This window comes from Hydra vulgaris, chromosome 14 (assembly GCF_038396675.1).
Source record: "Hydra vulgaris chromosome 14, alternate assembly HydraT2T_AEP".
In the NCBI taxonomy this organism is placed as follows: domain Eukaryota; kingdom Metazoa; phylum Cnidaria; class Hydrozoa; order Anthoathecata; family Hydridae; genus Hydra; species Hydra vulgaris.
Genome location: NC_088933.1, coordinates 26,660,909 through 26,675,055, shown reverse-complemented (window position 1 = coordinate 26,675,055; position 14,147 = coordinate 26,660,909). Strand labels below are relative to the sequence as shown.

Genomic DNA, 14,147 nt, shown 5'->3' with positions numbered 1-14,147 from the left:
ACTCATTTAATAATTCTAAATTCACATTGGGAATATTTATTGATTTAGCGAAATCGTTTGATACCATTAATCATAAAATTCTTGATAAAAAATTAAAATATTATGGTATAACAGGCAATGTTTTAAAATGGTTAAAAAGTTATTTAACTAATCGTAAACAATTTGTTTACGCTAATGAAACATTATCATCAAACTTGTTAAATATTGCATGCGGAGTTCCTCAAGGATTCATATTAGGACCTCTTCTTTTTCTTATTTATATTAATGATTTATACAAAGCCTCGGATTTAATAACAATTATGTTTGCTGATGACACCAATTTATTCATGTCACACAAAAGCATTCCTACTTTATTTAGTTGCTTGAACATCGAGTTAATCAAAATATCTGACTGGTTTAAGACTAACAAATTATCTCTTAACATTGATAAAACTAAATGGGTTTCTCTTATCAAAAAACATAAACTGCCAATTAACATGCCTCATCTTGTTATTGACAATATACAAATTAAACAAGTAATAGTAACCAACTTTCTTGGTGTTTGTATAGTTGAAAACTTACATGGAAAAGTCACATTAAAAACTTATCAAGTAAAATTTCAAAAAGTATAGGAATATTGTACAAAGCAAGAAATGTTTTAAATAAACGTACTTTACTACAATTATATCACTCATTTATTCATTGTCACATTAACTATGCAAACATTGCTTGGGGGAGTGCAAAGAAAATTAAACTTAAACCTCTTTATTGTCAGCAGAAGCATATAGCACGTCTCATATATTTTAAAGACCGTTATATTCATGCCAAGCCTCTATTATTTGTAATGAAAGTTTTTAATATATATGAGCTTAACATTTTTAGTATTCTTTGTTTTATGTTTAAATGTAAAACCAATTCATCCCTTTTCTTCCCATAATTTGTATTCATCGAAAGATAAAGATAAATACATTTTACGGAATGATAATTTTATTAAGCAGCCCATTTTTCAAACAAATCTTTTTAAATTTTGTATTGATTATCGCACCTTTCTTATGGAATAAAATAGTCCTAAAAAATTTTACTAAGGATTTTATTCATCAAAGTAATTACTTTTCTTTTAAACGAAAGCTTAAAGAACTCATTTTTACAATCGAAGATGTAGTAATATATTTTTGATATTTTTTTTAGTGATCTTCATTTTTACCCCTTTTTAATCTATTAATTTATAAAAATTATATATGTATCATTAACAACTGTAATAAATAATAATGTATCTTGTATTTGTACGGAATATTTTAAGTTTCTTACTTCGTTAACTTATTTTTTATCTTGTAAGTATCATATAAATTTTAACACGATCATTTCTTAGCGGTACACGACGACAAGACCGGTCTTCTACGAGTTCCCGCGTTCTTTTATTATTTAATGACGATCATCATATATATATGTGTGTGTGTGTGTGTGTGTGTGTGTGTATGGGGGTGGGGGGTGGGGGGTGTGTTTGTGTGTATATATATATATATGTATATATGTGTATATGTATATGTATATATATATATATATATATATATATATATATATATATATATATATATATATATATATATATATATATATATATATATAAATATATATTTTATTATTATGTATTTGTATTTTAAATATTGTAACTAAATGCTTATTTATAATGTAATAAAAAGAACAAAAAAAAAAAAAAATCTGTATTGGAAAGTCCAGTGTTTAGTTGAACATTCACTAAACTTTGTGTTGTAAGAGGTGCTGTTTAATTTGTGAGCAATGGAAGGGCCTGAATAAAAAAAGAACAAAAAAGTTCATCTCTTTTACAATATTTTCACAACGAAATCTATTTTTTCTTGCTTATTGATATAAAATTCAGACCATTGCATAGGATGGTTCTCTATTCGTTAAACAAAATTCAAAGAAGTTACAATAATAGAACTTATTATACACCTATTTTGGCCACAATTTTTATTGCTCTAAATAAACTATTGCTCTAAATAAAATATTGTAACAAGTAGTGTGGTATAAATAAGAAACAGCAATTCAAAATTAATTTGAACGATATTATTTTTTAATATGTTTACCTTGCATAGCGGACAAAAAATACTAAAAACCAAAGGAAACATGTAATACAAATCACTGCATATTTTTGATATGTAAAGAAAAAAATGCCTCAAATCTAAATGTGTACATGACAGTTTCCAGTAGACCAATTTGAAATGTATGCTATTAACATTGCCATTTTGCATATTGCCATTTCAAGAAGTTTTAGTGCATATGTACAATATATTATAGTATATAGCAGCAAATTTAATATGCAAGGGGCCAAAATGATATGTCTAAGAGATAAACTTCTTAATTCAAATGTTACCTGGTGTAACTGGAATTAATTTTCCACCAGTTCCTTCATTATTTTTATTATAATATTAAATTATATTAGCAATATACAAATAATTTTTTTATTTATATTAAAAAAATTATTTTGTATTTTGTGTTTTTATTAAGCTTGTAACAGTTTTGTTTGTTTACTTTGTATTGTTTTAAAATTATGTAATAATCGAATTATAATTTACAATAATAATCGAATCATAAAATAATCGAAACTTTTGTGTGAATCTATGCTATTGTTTATGTTCAAACGACAAGAAATAAATAAATAAATTTAATGAAGAATTGTGTGGTAAGTGAAGAGGAAGATTTAAAAATAGAAAAAGGTACCAAAATCATTAACGAATATTTTTATTTTAAACCTCTTTAACAAGGAGTTGATAGAACTAAAGTTATTTGTTAACACTGCAAAGCCAAATTTTCTTATCATCGAAGTACTTCGAGTCTGAAGTGTCACTTAAATGCAATGCACACCGTTGATGCCAGATAATCACTCGCTTAAACAAACAGTGGAGGAAGACTTCGGCAGACTACATTGGATGCAGCACGTGGGAGAACTATAGAGAAATAAGAGAACGACAAGTTAACAAATGTCATTGCAAAGTCAGTAGCTACAAGATGCAGGCCAATTAGTATTGTGGAAGATGTTGGTCTGATGAATGTTATTAGGATCACAAAGATTGACTACACATATGAGCTTCCGCTAAGACGCACTATCGCAAGAAAAATACATGAATTGTATAAAAAGAAGAATACTTTAAAGGCAACGGCATTACCAACGTGTACAAACTGTTGCCCTCACCGGAGATTACTAGACATTTCTGGGTAACCATAATTACCTCGGAGTTACTGTGCATTAAATTGATGAACAATGGAAACTAAAGACACCAGAAAGACATTTTGCTGAAACATGCGTAGAACATTTTATTCATGTTGCTAAGCAGTGGGATATTTTAAATGTCATTTTAAAAGTCAGCACACTTAGCACAGATAGCACAAAAAATATTGTCGCTGCTGTAAGGAATCTGCCTTTTGAACGCGTCTCCTGCGTTGCACACAGTCTCCAACGTTCTGTCACAGTATCTGTAACAGAGCGTTTGACAACTCCCTGGCCAAATGCAGAAAGGTGGTGGGCCAGTTTAAACACAGTCCAGCAAGTGCTGAAGAATTAGAAAAAAAATAGGTTGAGCTTAAACAAAAGAAGGAGTTGCTTATACAAGACATTTCAACCAGATGGAATTCCACTCTGGACATGGTAAAATGTGTTTGCAGAAACAAATAACAAGTTTTAAAGTTTGGAAAAGCTACTGGAGCCCTGCAGGTATTTTTTTCGTCATATATTTCTCACGAACTGGTTTGATTGCATGTGAGAGAGAAACAATGTGCCTGTATGTGTGTGTAAGCATGATTATAAAAACATTTTTTGTGTGTGTTAATGAATGCAAAACAGTTGAATGAAATGGGTTTGGTTTTTTTCAGATATGTGACTGAACTTCTGGGTGGAGAAAATTAAGCTTCATGCTATGTACTTTTGCCTGCTTTTTGTCATACCTCTAGGATGACGGAGAGATGATGACCCTGCCTATGTGGTCAAATTCAAGTCTACATTTAGAACAGACCTGGAGATGCGCAAGAAAAATTCCAACATTGCATATCTAAAGATTGCAACCGCATTAGACCCAAGATTCAAAGTCACTAATTTACTCAAGGAACAGAGGGTTATTAAAGATGAACCTGTGAAAGTAACAACATCTAAGAGAAAGTTTTTTCTATTGGTTATTTTATCACACTCCGATTCTGAACACGAAGAAGACTCGATTGAGAACGGTGTGCGTCGATACAGAGCAGAGACCACCATCAGTACAGAGGCCTTACTATTACATTGGCCGTTGGCAGTCTAAACATTCAGACTCACACTGCAGGCTGATCTCAATTGCAAGAAGTACTTGACAACACCTAAAATATCCGTACCTTGTGAAAGTTGTTTTCTCTTGCTAGTCTTATTGTACAAAGGAAGAGAATTTCTTTATCATCTGAAAACGTAAATGGCCTTGTTTGTCTTTAGCAACTGGCTTGGTGCAGATGAGTAAGTAAATGTAAAGTCGGAAAAATGAATAGAATTTTCTCAAAGTTTTGACAAATCAAATGTTCTTTCACTTTTGTTCATACAGCAGAACTGCAAATAAATGAATTTACACAATATACTACTTATTACACAATATACTACTGATTTTTTATTGAGTTTTTCGTACTTTTTCCAATTAATCGAGATTAAAATATTTAATCGTTGTCCAGCACTAATATATATATATATATATATATATATATATATATATATATATATATATATATATATATATATATATATATATATATATATATATATATATATATATATATATATATATATATATATATATGATTTATAAATTTTTACTACCGTATAAAAATATCGTCATCAAACTTTAAGGCCATATTAAAATAACATTTTTCTATTTTTGTCAATTTAAAAAATTTGCTTTTTAAAGCACAATACTCTATTTTGATACCGAATGCGATATTCTATTTTGTCTTAATAATAAGTCATTGTGTAACACTCCGCGATCGATCGGAAATAAAATTAGCGGATTTCTAGAGAACGCTTCTTGCAACATGTAAAGTTCACACGAACAAAAAACCGCAAGGCGCGGCCCTCAAATAAAATTACAAACTTTGCATACTCTAAAAATAGAAAATACTACGACCACAGACAATCAATTTCAACTGATCAAGGCGGTTCCAGGTCGTTCGTGACAAAGGACAGAATAAAGCTTAGATCAGCAATTCATAAAAAGGAGTATAATTTCAGTAGAAAATTTCGTTTTAATTGCATTATTTATTTACCATGAGAGAATATAAGCTAGTTGTTTTAGGTTCAGGAGGTGTCGGAAAGAGTGCTTTGGTAAGCTTTATGAAAATAAAAATAATTTGTCAAGACTTGATTATTTATCAATGACTCTTGATCTTTTATAAGTATGATGTTCAAAAAAATTGCTTTAATAAAATATACTTTAAATCACTGTTTAGTACAAGTTCAAAGAGTTCTTAATAATAAATATAAGCATTTATTTTCTTTAAGTATAACTTTTCTTGTATTTATATTCAATTTAATATGTGTTGTCATTTATATTCTTGGTTTCTGTTTGAATTTATCTTTATTTAATGCTATAAAGTTTATATTACAAATTCAAATTTAAACCCTTTTTTAACCTCTTTATGAAAAATAAGTGAACTTTAGTTTAAAAGTTATGAAAGAAACATTGACTTTTTTAATTTTTTAAAGTCACCCTTATAAGAAAAAAAAAGACTTCTACATACCAGAGAGAATATATTTTAAGTTATTTAATTATAGGTGTATAAGTCGTTATTTAATGAATTTATAAAGTTAAGTCTGGGGACAGAAAGATATTCACAATAGTAAACATAACTTCTTAATAATAAAGAAAAAAACAGTAATCAAATCAAATAAACTTTATTATGTTAATTGTGAAGTCAATTAATTTTATTTACAATGAAGTTTTAATGATGTTTTTATGCACTTTTTTAAACATTTGATTTTCAACTAATGCTCTAAAAGACTTTAACCTTTGACCTTTTTTCTAACTTTTTTTCATTTTTATTCTAATTATTCTATTCTCTTGAAAATATGAATAGGAGTTTTACAGTTAAATGTTATAGTTAATTGTAATATTTCATTTTTTTCATTTTTAGATTGCTATTTAAGTACTTTCAATAAAAAAATTTGTAACAAAAATTTTACTTTAACTCTCATACATACTTGGCAGGAAAAACTGATTAATTAATAATATAAATGTATAATAGAAACATTTAGTAGAATAAAAGGAGAAAAGTTTTTAAAATATTATTTTTTGATAATTAAGCAATAATTATACTATTAAATTATATTTTTTTGCAGTTTGATAGATATGCTTTATTTATTTCTGTTTGTAATGTTAAATATATAATAGTAAATATAAGTATTATTATTTATTATTAATACTTGAAATGTTATTTACTGAGAACTGCAAAAAAAATTATTTAATAGTGCAATAGTATAGGGATTACCTTTTTCCAGTTATATCTGGAATTCCGGATAATTGTTTCAACTTTTTTTTTCTCGACTTCCAAAAAGTATTCTGTAAATACATTATTAGTGTTGTTATCAACTTCAACTAAAATTGAATAAAAGTTGACTAGTCAAACTTTTAAAAATCAAGATTAGTCGACTTTGAGTTGTTTTAATGGACTATCAAGCCTTGTTATAAATAAAAAATTTTCTTTTGATTTTTTTTATATTGAATAATTAAATTTGATATTATATTTTAAAATGTTTCTTTCTTTTCACTACATTTGCATAAATTATTATTTCTTAAATTTCTAATTGCGGCTTTGCAACTAAAAATGATTTTTTTTATTTTGAAAAAATTAGTGAGTAACAAATTAAAAAAATTACACTAATTTATTTAATAAAGTATAACCTAATTTAATAAAGCTGATAAAGTAATAAACTTTTGATAAAAAAAGTAAATAAATTATCATAATTTTACTTTTAAATTAACATAATTTTTTTATTTTATTTATTAATAGTTTATTACTTTATTAGCAACTTTGTAGTGAAAGCAAGGATTTTTTTTTTCTAAAAAAAAATCTTTGCTTTTTATCAAAATTATGTTGCTGTATATACAATTTATTTTTAAAAAATTTTACCATACGTTTTGTGCAAATTTTTGATGCAGTTTCGAAGCATGCATTTTATCATAACTATTTTAATGCATTTGCATTAAAATGTGATAAAATGAGCTGTTTTATTTTATTAAAGTTAATTATATTTTTTAAACTTAAATATTATATATCAGAATTAATTTTATATTTTTTAAATCAAAATCAAGTCATATATTTTTTAAATCAAAATTAGATCGTATATTTTTTTTATTAGAATAAAATTAGTTTTTAAATAAGGTTATATAATTTTTATCAGAATTAAATTATATATTTCTTAATGATCTTTGTTTTAAAGCTTGAAGTATTTAGCATTTTTCAAGCGAAAAATCTATCGTTACAATAAACTAAAAATGAAATTAAAAATAACTTTTTCTTTTTTTCTTTTTAGTTTATTTTTTAATACTAAATAGAAATTTAAATAATTTTTTTTTATTGCAAATTAAAATTTGTATAAATATTCTTGCGCTCACAAGATGACTAATAAAAAAATTTATATTTCACTCACAAGATGACTAATAAAAACTTATTTCTTTTTTTATTATTATTTGTTTTGTTTAATAACTTTGTATACAAAAAAAAGTTTGTTGTTGACTATAAACAATTTTGTTTTCTGTTACTAAAAATTCTCAATAAAATATTTAGCTTAATAGAGATAAGGTTTTCTTAGTTTTTAATTTGATCTGAATTTTTTTCATTGGTAAATAGCGCTTATATATAACTTAATTGCCATTCAAACTTTTGCATCAAACTTTTTACATAATTGTCATGCAAATTTATTTTTTTATCTTACCGCTTATCAACTAATTTAAAAGTTAAATAATTATAAAAAGTTACTCAATGCAAGTTGGCTTTAGGCTTACGTATAATAGCTCTACGCATACATAAATTGCTGGCAGTGTAACGCTTTAAAACAAGGCCTGGACTGTGGATTTCCTACAAATTGACTAAAAGTTTAATTTATTTTTTAAGTTTTATTTAATTCATAGCATCATAGTTATGTTTATACCTAATTAATTTTCAGTTTGTAAATTTTTTTTTATTTGTTCACTCCTCATGTGGTTTTCATTAGTATTTGTATACATACTATCCAAGCCCACTTTAAACTCTTGGGCAAGTGAAAGCTTTTGAATCTTCAAAATATAAATGTCATCTATGCAATATCATTGTAAATGTGATTTTCTATATTGTTTCGTTTCACTAATATTTAAATGATATGGTATTAAAAATTAAAAGCGAATAAAAATTACTTAATTACTTTAATTACAATTTTTTTTTTTTTTTTTTTTTTCAACTTATTTCTATATTTTGACAAAATTGGTTTTTTAGGTGATTTTATAAATTTATAAGTCAACTCTAAAAAAATATATTAGTTGCTTTTGTCAACTGTCAAACTATTTAAAAGTTGTAACTACCCTAATATTTGTGTAACATTTGTTTAACATTTTTATCATCACCTGTACAATAAGTAAAAAAAAATTCAAAAATATTTAGAAAGCCATCAGCTTTCTAAATTTAGAAAGCTTAGCATTGTCTTTAATAGTGGTTTAACAATGAATGATTTTTTAAAAATAGTAAAGGTAAATAAATTTACAAATCATGAAGAACTTGAAAATTGCTCTAATCTTTTAATTTTTTTGGTAGAACTTTTATTTCTTATTTCATTAAAGTACCCTAGCAATTGCATTAAGATTTTTGTTGTTCATTCTACATTGTAACTTTTTTAAAAGCCAAAAAGCTCCTTTAGATTCTAGTTGGTTAAAATGTTAAATAGTTGACCAAGATGGTTAAAAAATATCTTAAACCTGTTAATCTCCATCATTTCTCAAGATTTTAAGATAAGTTGAAGTTGATATCCTTGTGACATCAACTTAATTTTTTTTTTCAATATTCTGATATACCAGGAAAGATGTAATCAATAATTCATTCTCATATTGACTTAAGGCATTAAAAGAAAATGTTTTTTTATACTGTATGTTTTAAATATATCCCTGTTAGTTCTATATCTGATAAAGGACTGTGGCTTCAGTTGTTAATTGATTAAGTGATACCTAAAAGAACTCTTTAATGAGTTTTTACCGATTTGCATGTTCATAAACATAAATATCTTTTTTATTGGTTTAACTTTATATTGGTAATAAGTGATAAAATAAATATGTAAAAGTAAATATATGAAACTATATACAAATAATATATGCAATATAAGTTATTATTTGTTTTTTTCTATCAATGGTATCAAGAATTCCAGACCTTAAAGCACCTTTACTTCAATTCATATACTTTTTGCAAATAATAGTTTTCAAATACTTTTTGAAAAACTTAATAAAAATAGTATCATTGTTTTGATCATTATAGAAGTATACTGATTAGAAAATTACAAGAATATACATTTGGAATAATACAGTAATGTTTCATTAAAGGAATATACATTTGGAATAATACAGTAATGTTTCATTAAAAACTCAAACAAAAAATAGTAAAACAAACAAACTATATTGCAATTTAATTTATTTTTAACTGAGAACTTTTATTAGATTTCTTTTTTATAATAAATTAACCTAACTTGTCAGGTAAATTTTTGATTTTTTATTCTAATATAGCAAGTTTTAAGTACTTAATAAAAATATAAAACTTAAAATATTTCTTTATAGTATTAGATCTATGGTCTTAAAACTTCATATTATATATATTTCATTTGTAATATGCTATTAAAAATATTAATCTCCTCTAGCAATAGTATCATTCAATTTATTATTTCTGTTGAATTCTTATTTATAGACAGTTCAATTTGTTCAAGGTATATTTGTTGAGAAATATGATCCTACTATTGAAGATTCTTATCGAAAGGTAAATTATTTTACATAAGAATTTCAAGTTTTACACTCATAACTAGTTGATATAAATATTTATATGAATTTATAAATTTAGTAATAGCAGTGATCTTAATCATTCAGTCTTTATATCATAGCATATTTACTTGGATGAAGCAAAAACTGAATTTAATTTTACAGTAGTCTTTATTTTTAGCAAGTTGAAGTTGATGGTGCTCAAGCAATGTTAGAAATACTTGATACAGCAGGAACAGTAAGTTTTTATTTGGGTTTTTTTTTTTTTTTTTTTTTTTAATCAGAAAAATGAAAAGGTGTTATAAATTTATATAAAAATAAATTTTAGGAGCAATTCACTGCTATGAGAGATTTATATATGAAAAATGGCCAAGGTTTTGTGCTGGTTTATTCTATTACTGCACAAAGTACATTTAATGACTTAATGGACCTTCGTGATCAAATTTTACGTGTTAAAGATACTAATGATGTAAGTTGTTTCAAATTGTGGAGGGGGAAAAAAAATTTTCTTGATGTTTTCTTCATTTTCATCTTCCAATTTATATCACAGTTCAAGAATCGTGATATACACATTATCTTTTTTTTAATATAAATCTATAGGCTATTTTTCAAAATAAAAATGTAAATAGATCAATTCTAACAAAGTCAAAGTTTATTTTGCAAGCAAAATATGATGCAACCATAAGGCAAATAATTAAGAGTTAATGGGGATAATAAACAATATTAGTATATAAATAGTAAAATAAGGGAGTTAGATTAAAATATATCTTCATTTTATTTTCTTTGCTATTTTGAAAATCTTGACTACAGATCTACATACAGAGTGTGTTCCAACTAAACTAATATTGGGTCTTGGTTATAGTATAACAGAAATTTTGAAGACCAATTTAAGTGGCAAAAAAAATTTTTTAGATATCTTGTTATAGGCTATGGTTTAACAATACAATGGCATAAAGATGCAACAGTAAGGAAATAATTAGGAATTAATAGAGATATTAAGTAATAATAGTATATAGATAAATGAGTTTAATTAAATTTTATCTTGCAAGCTAATAGTTATAAAAAATTCTTAGCAATATTTTTATTATTTTAAGTGTGTAATTTACATTTTTTTATCAATGTATAATTTAAATTAAGTTTTGGACTATGAGATGCATAATGATAAATAAAATAAAAATAATGTGTAAACAAACATTTTAAAGTATTTATTTCTATAATAGTTTTCTGATTATGACCTGGAACTTCGCTGTTGCTAGTTTTTTTTTGTTTTTTTGCAATTATATAACAGAATTTCCTAATATCTTAATAAGGATTCTTAACAATGGTGGAAAATAGTTTCTATGACGATTATCTTTGACAAACAAAATCATTAAATCCAATTAAACTTATGACATTTAGTAATCTTAGTTAGCATGGTTGATAATTTCATTATATTCTTTATTTTTATCTTCATCACTTAATCAGTTTATTTTATGCCTACTTTATATTTCTTTTATATATTTTTTTATATCTTAATATTAAAATCACTATCATATGCTGGTGTGTTCCATGTGTTCTATTCTTAACACAAAGGCACATTGTTGATGAGTTTAACTATTTAATAATTTTTTAAATTTTTTAACAAACTTAAAAAAACAAAAAAAAACAAGCAAAAAAGTTCTGTAATGTGCTCTGATTTTAAAACAAAGAGTACAACAGTTTTGTAGTTTTGGTAACATTTTATCCCTGTCTTCTACCCTTAATTTGAATCTTTATATCCTTAATTCATACTTTATAACACTTTATAACAACTATATTTCTAAAGGTACCAATGGTTCTGGTAGGAAACAAATGTGATTTAGAAGAAGAACGAGTCGTCGGTAAAGATCAAGGGCAAAATTTAGCCAAACAGTTTGGGAACTGGTAAGTTTAATCTTTAATCAATTTAAAAATAAAATAATGTAACAGTTAATGAATAAAATATGTAACAGTTATGTAATAAATAAATAAAAATATGTAGCAGTTATCAAGTATTTGAAATTCTGCCTATGCAAAATTAAAAGAGCTGTCAAAGTGTTATAAGTAAAGTGTAAATGATAACAATTTTTTCTTTTTCTTTTTTTTTTTTTGAAAAAAAAAATTATAAATACAGATAATCAACCCTCGGAATTAGGGTCGGCATTCGGCAATGCCGACCTAACTGCCGACCTGAAAATATTTGAGATCGGCAAAAAATTGCCGACCTCGTTTCTATGTTTTATGGTTAGACCTTTGTGCCAAATAATTTTTGCCGACCTGATGCCGACCTCAAAAAGATTGAGGTCGGCAAATTATTGCCGACCTCATTTTTCCTAATTCCGAGGGTTGGATAATACTAAGGCGGGTTATGCTCTTAAGCTGTGGTGAAGTAACTTGCCTAAAAGGAAAACTATTTAAAAAACTCCATTTTAAGTCTTAAGTTGTATTGTAAATGTAATTTTATGTTACTATCTATATGTATTTTTATGTTAACTCTCTAACTTTTTTTATTTTATTGTAGTCATATCTGTGAATTCTCTTTAATTATTGTTAATAATTAAAGAGAATCCACAAGTTGTATGTTGTGTATTTTAATTTAAGCACATTCCTGGAAACATCCGCAAAAATGAAAATAAATGTGAACGAAATTTTTCACGATCTTGTTCGTCAAATTAACCAGCGTCAACCTGAAAGTACACGGGCAAAAGGTGGTCAAAAGAAAAAAAGTAACTGTGTTCTACTGTAGATGTTCGTTAGCGATTCTTAGATAACGGTGTTGGCTTAAACCCTCTATGATCCGATAAGCAAACAGCACTTGCATATTTTAAGGGAGCATTTATTCTCCAATATGTGAGTTTATAAAAGGATTTTAGCTGACTAAATTATTGACTTGATTTGTCAGAAATCTTACAATTTAACCTTCCTTAATACCAATATTTTATCTCAGAGAGCACTCGTATTACTTATTTATTTTTTTGTTTTACGCTGTGAATTATTTTTCTGTATGTTTTAACTGGATCTTAAATTCGTTGATGCAGACACCACAAAATTACAAAAAATAGTACTATGCGCAGCAATTTTCAATATTTTTAATAAGTATTTAATTGGACATAATTATGCAAAAAAAAATCGTTCTGCATGTTTTTGTTATTAATAAAGTATGTTTATTATGTGGTATCTGACGTTAGTTTGTTTTTTGACCTTTTTTTTTTGTTTTTTTAAACAATTAATTTATTGCATAAATACGTCAAATTAAACTTATCAAAAATAGATTATTTTAATTTTATTTGACTTTTGTTTTTGTATTGGTAAAAAAAATTCAATGGCGCGGAATTTTTTTTAGATATAAAAAAAGTTCTGTAAGACTTTTGCTTTAAGTTAAATGTCAATTTTATACTGGGGTTTTATTTAGCCAATGAAGATAATTTGTACGTAGTGTGTATGAAAATTCTCTCATTAAAGTTTTGTATATATATAAATGTATTTCATTTGCAAATACTACTCCATATCGAGTGGTTCATTTAAACGAATATAAATTTGCATTATATTTTAGCTATTCAATTGATTTTTTTTTTTTTTTTTTTTCACTTTTATTGTTCCGTAGAATATTTACTACTAAAAAATGCTTTTGTTATTGTAATTCGTGCTCATTTTGCAACTTCGTTAACAGTTGTCTTTAAAAACACTAGAATTACGTATCAAAAATTAGAGATAAGCACTATTGGTTGTTTTAAGACTTACTGAGGAAATTGGTTAATAAATATAAAAGCCTTAATTAATAAAGACGAAACGTTTGTTTTTATTTGTAATATTTAAACAAAGTATTTTACTTAACGCAAAATAGGTGTTTGATAACGTTAGTGCCTAATTTAAAGGACGGCTCTTCATCATAAGGGATCGTCCATAAACGTACGCTCGGAGGGGAAGAGGGGGTTTGCAGATGGCGTACATGAGATGGGCAGTGGTTTGATTATATATAAAAGGAGACTCTTAATTTAAAAAAATATCATAAAATGTTAGATATATAGGTTTAAGGCGTAGGTACTTTTAGGGAGGTGGAGGGTAGTCACAATTTTACTAAAGTCATCATCAAAAGCCACAATCTTCATTTTCAGTAAAAACTGGGGGTTTAAGGATTTGTCCTTGGTCCTGTTTTGT

General features: G+C 25.9%; 1 protein-coding gene across 1 annotated transcript; it reads left to right on the top strand.

The window, feature by feature from the left end:
• Positions 1 to 5,125: 5,125 nt before the first annotated feature.
• Positions 5,126 to 13,550, top strand: LOC100197357 (ras-related protein Rap-1b). Its single transcript, XM_065818323.1, has 6 exons — positions 5,126 to 5,329; positions 9,925 to 9,993; positions 10,174 to 10,230; positions 10,321 to 10,461; positions 11,797 to 11,894; positions 12,591 to 13,550. The coding sequence occupies exons 1-6, from the start codon at positions 5,273 to 5,275 to the stop codon at positions 12,733 to 12,735; spliced, it is 567 nt and encodes a 188-aa protein (XP_065674395.1). The 5' UTR covers positions 5,126 to 5,272; the 3' UTR covers positions 12,736 to 13,550.
• The last annotated feature ends 597 nt before the right edge of the window (positions 13,551 to 14,147 follow it).

What these genes read in the sequence shown, in the direction of transcription:
- LOC100197357 (XM_065818323.1), top strand. Translation starts at nt 5,273, where the DNA reads ATGAGAGAATATAAGCTAGTTGTTTTAGGTTCAGGAGGTGTCGGAAAG. An exon ending in GTGTCGGAAAGAGTGCTTTG is followed by an intron (nt 5,330 to 9,924) that starts GTAAGCTTTATG and finishes TCTTATTTATAG; the next exon opens with ACAGTTCAATTTGTTCAAGG. An exon ending in GCCAAACAGTTTGGGAACTG is followed by an intron (nt 11,895 to 12,590) that starts GTAAGTTTAATC and finishes TTTTAATTTAAG; the next exon opens with CACATTCCTGGAAACATCCG.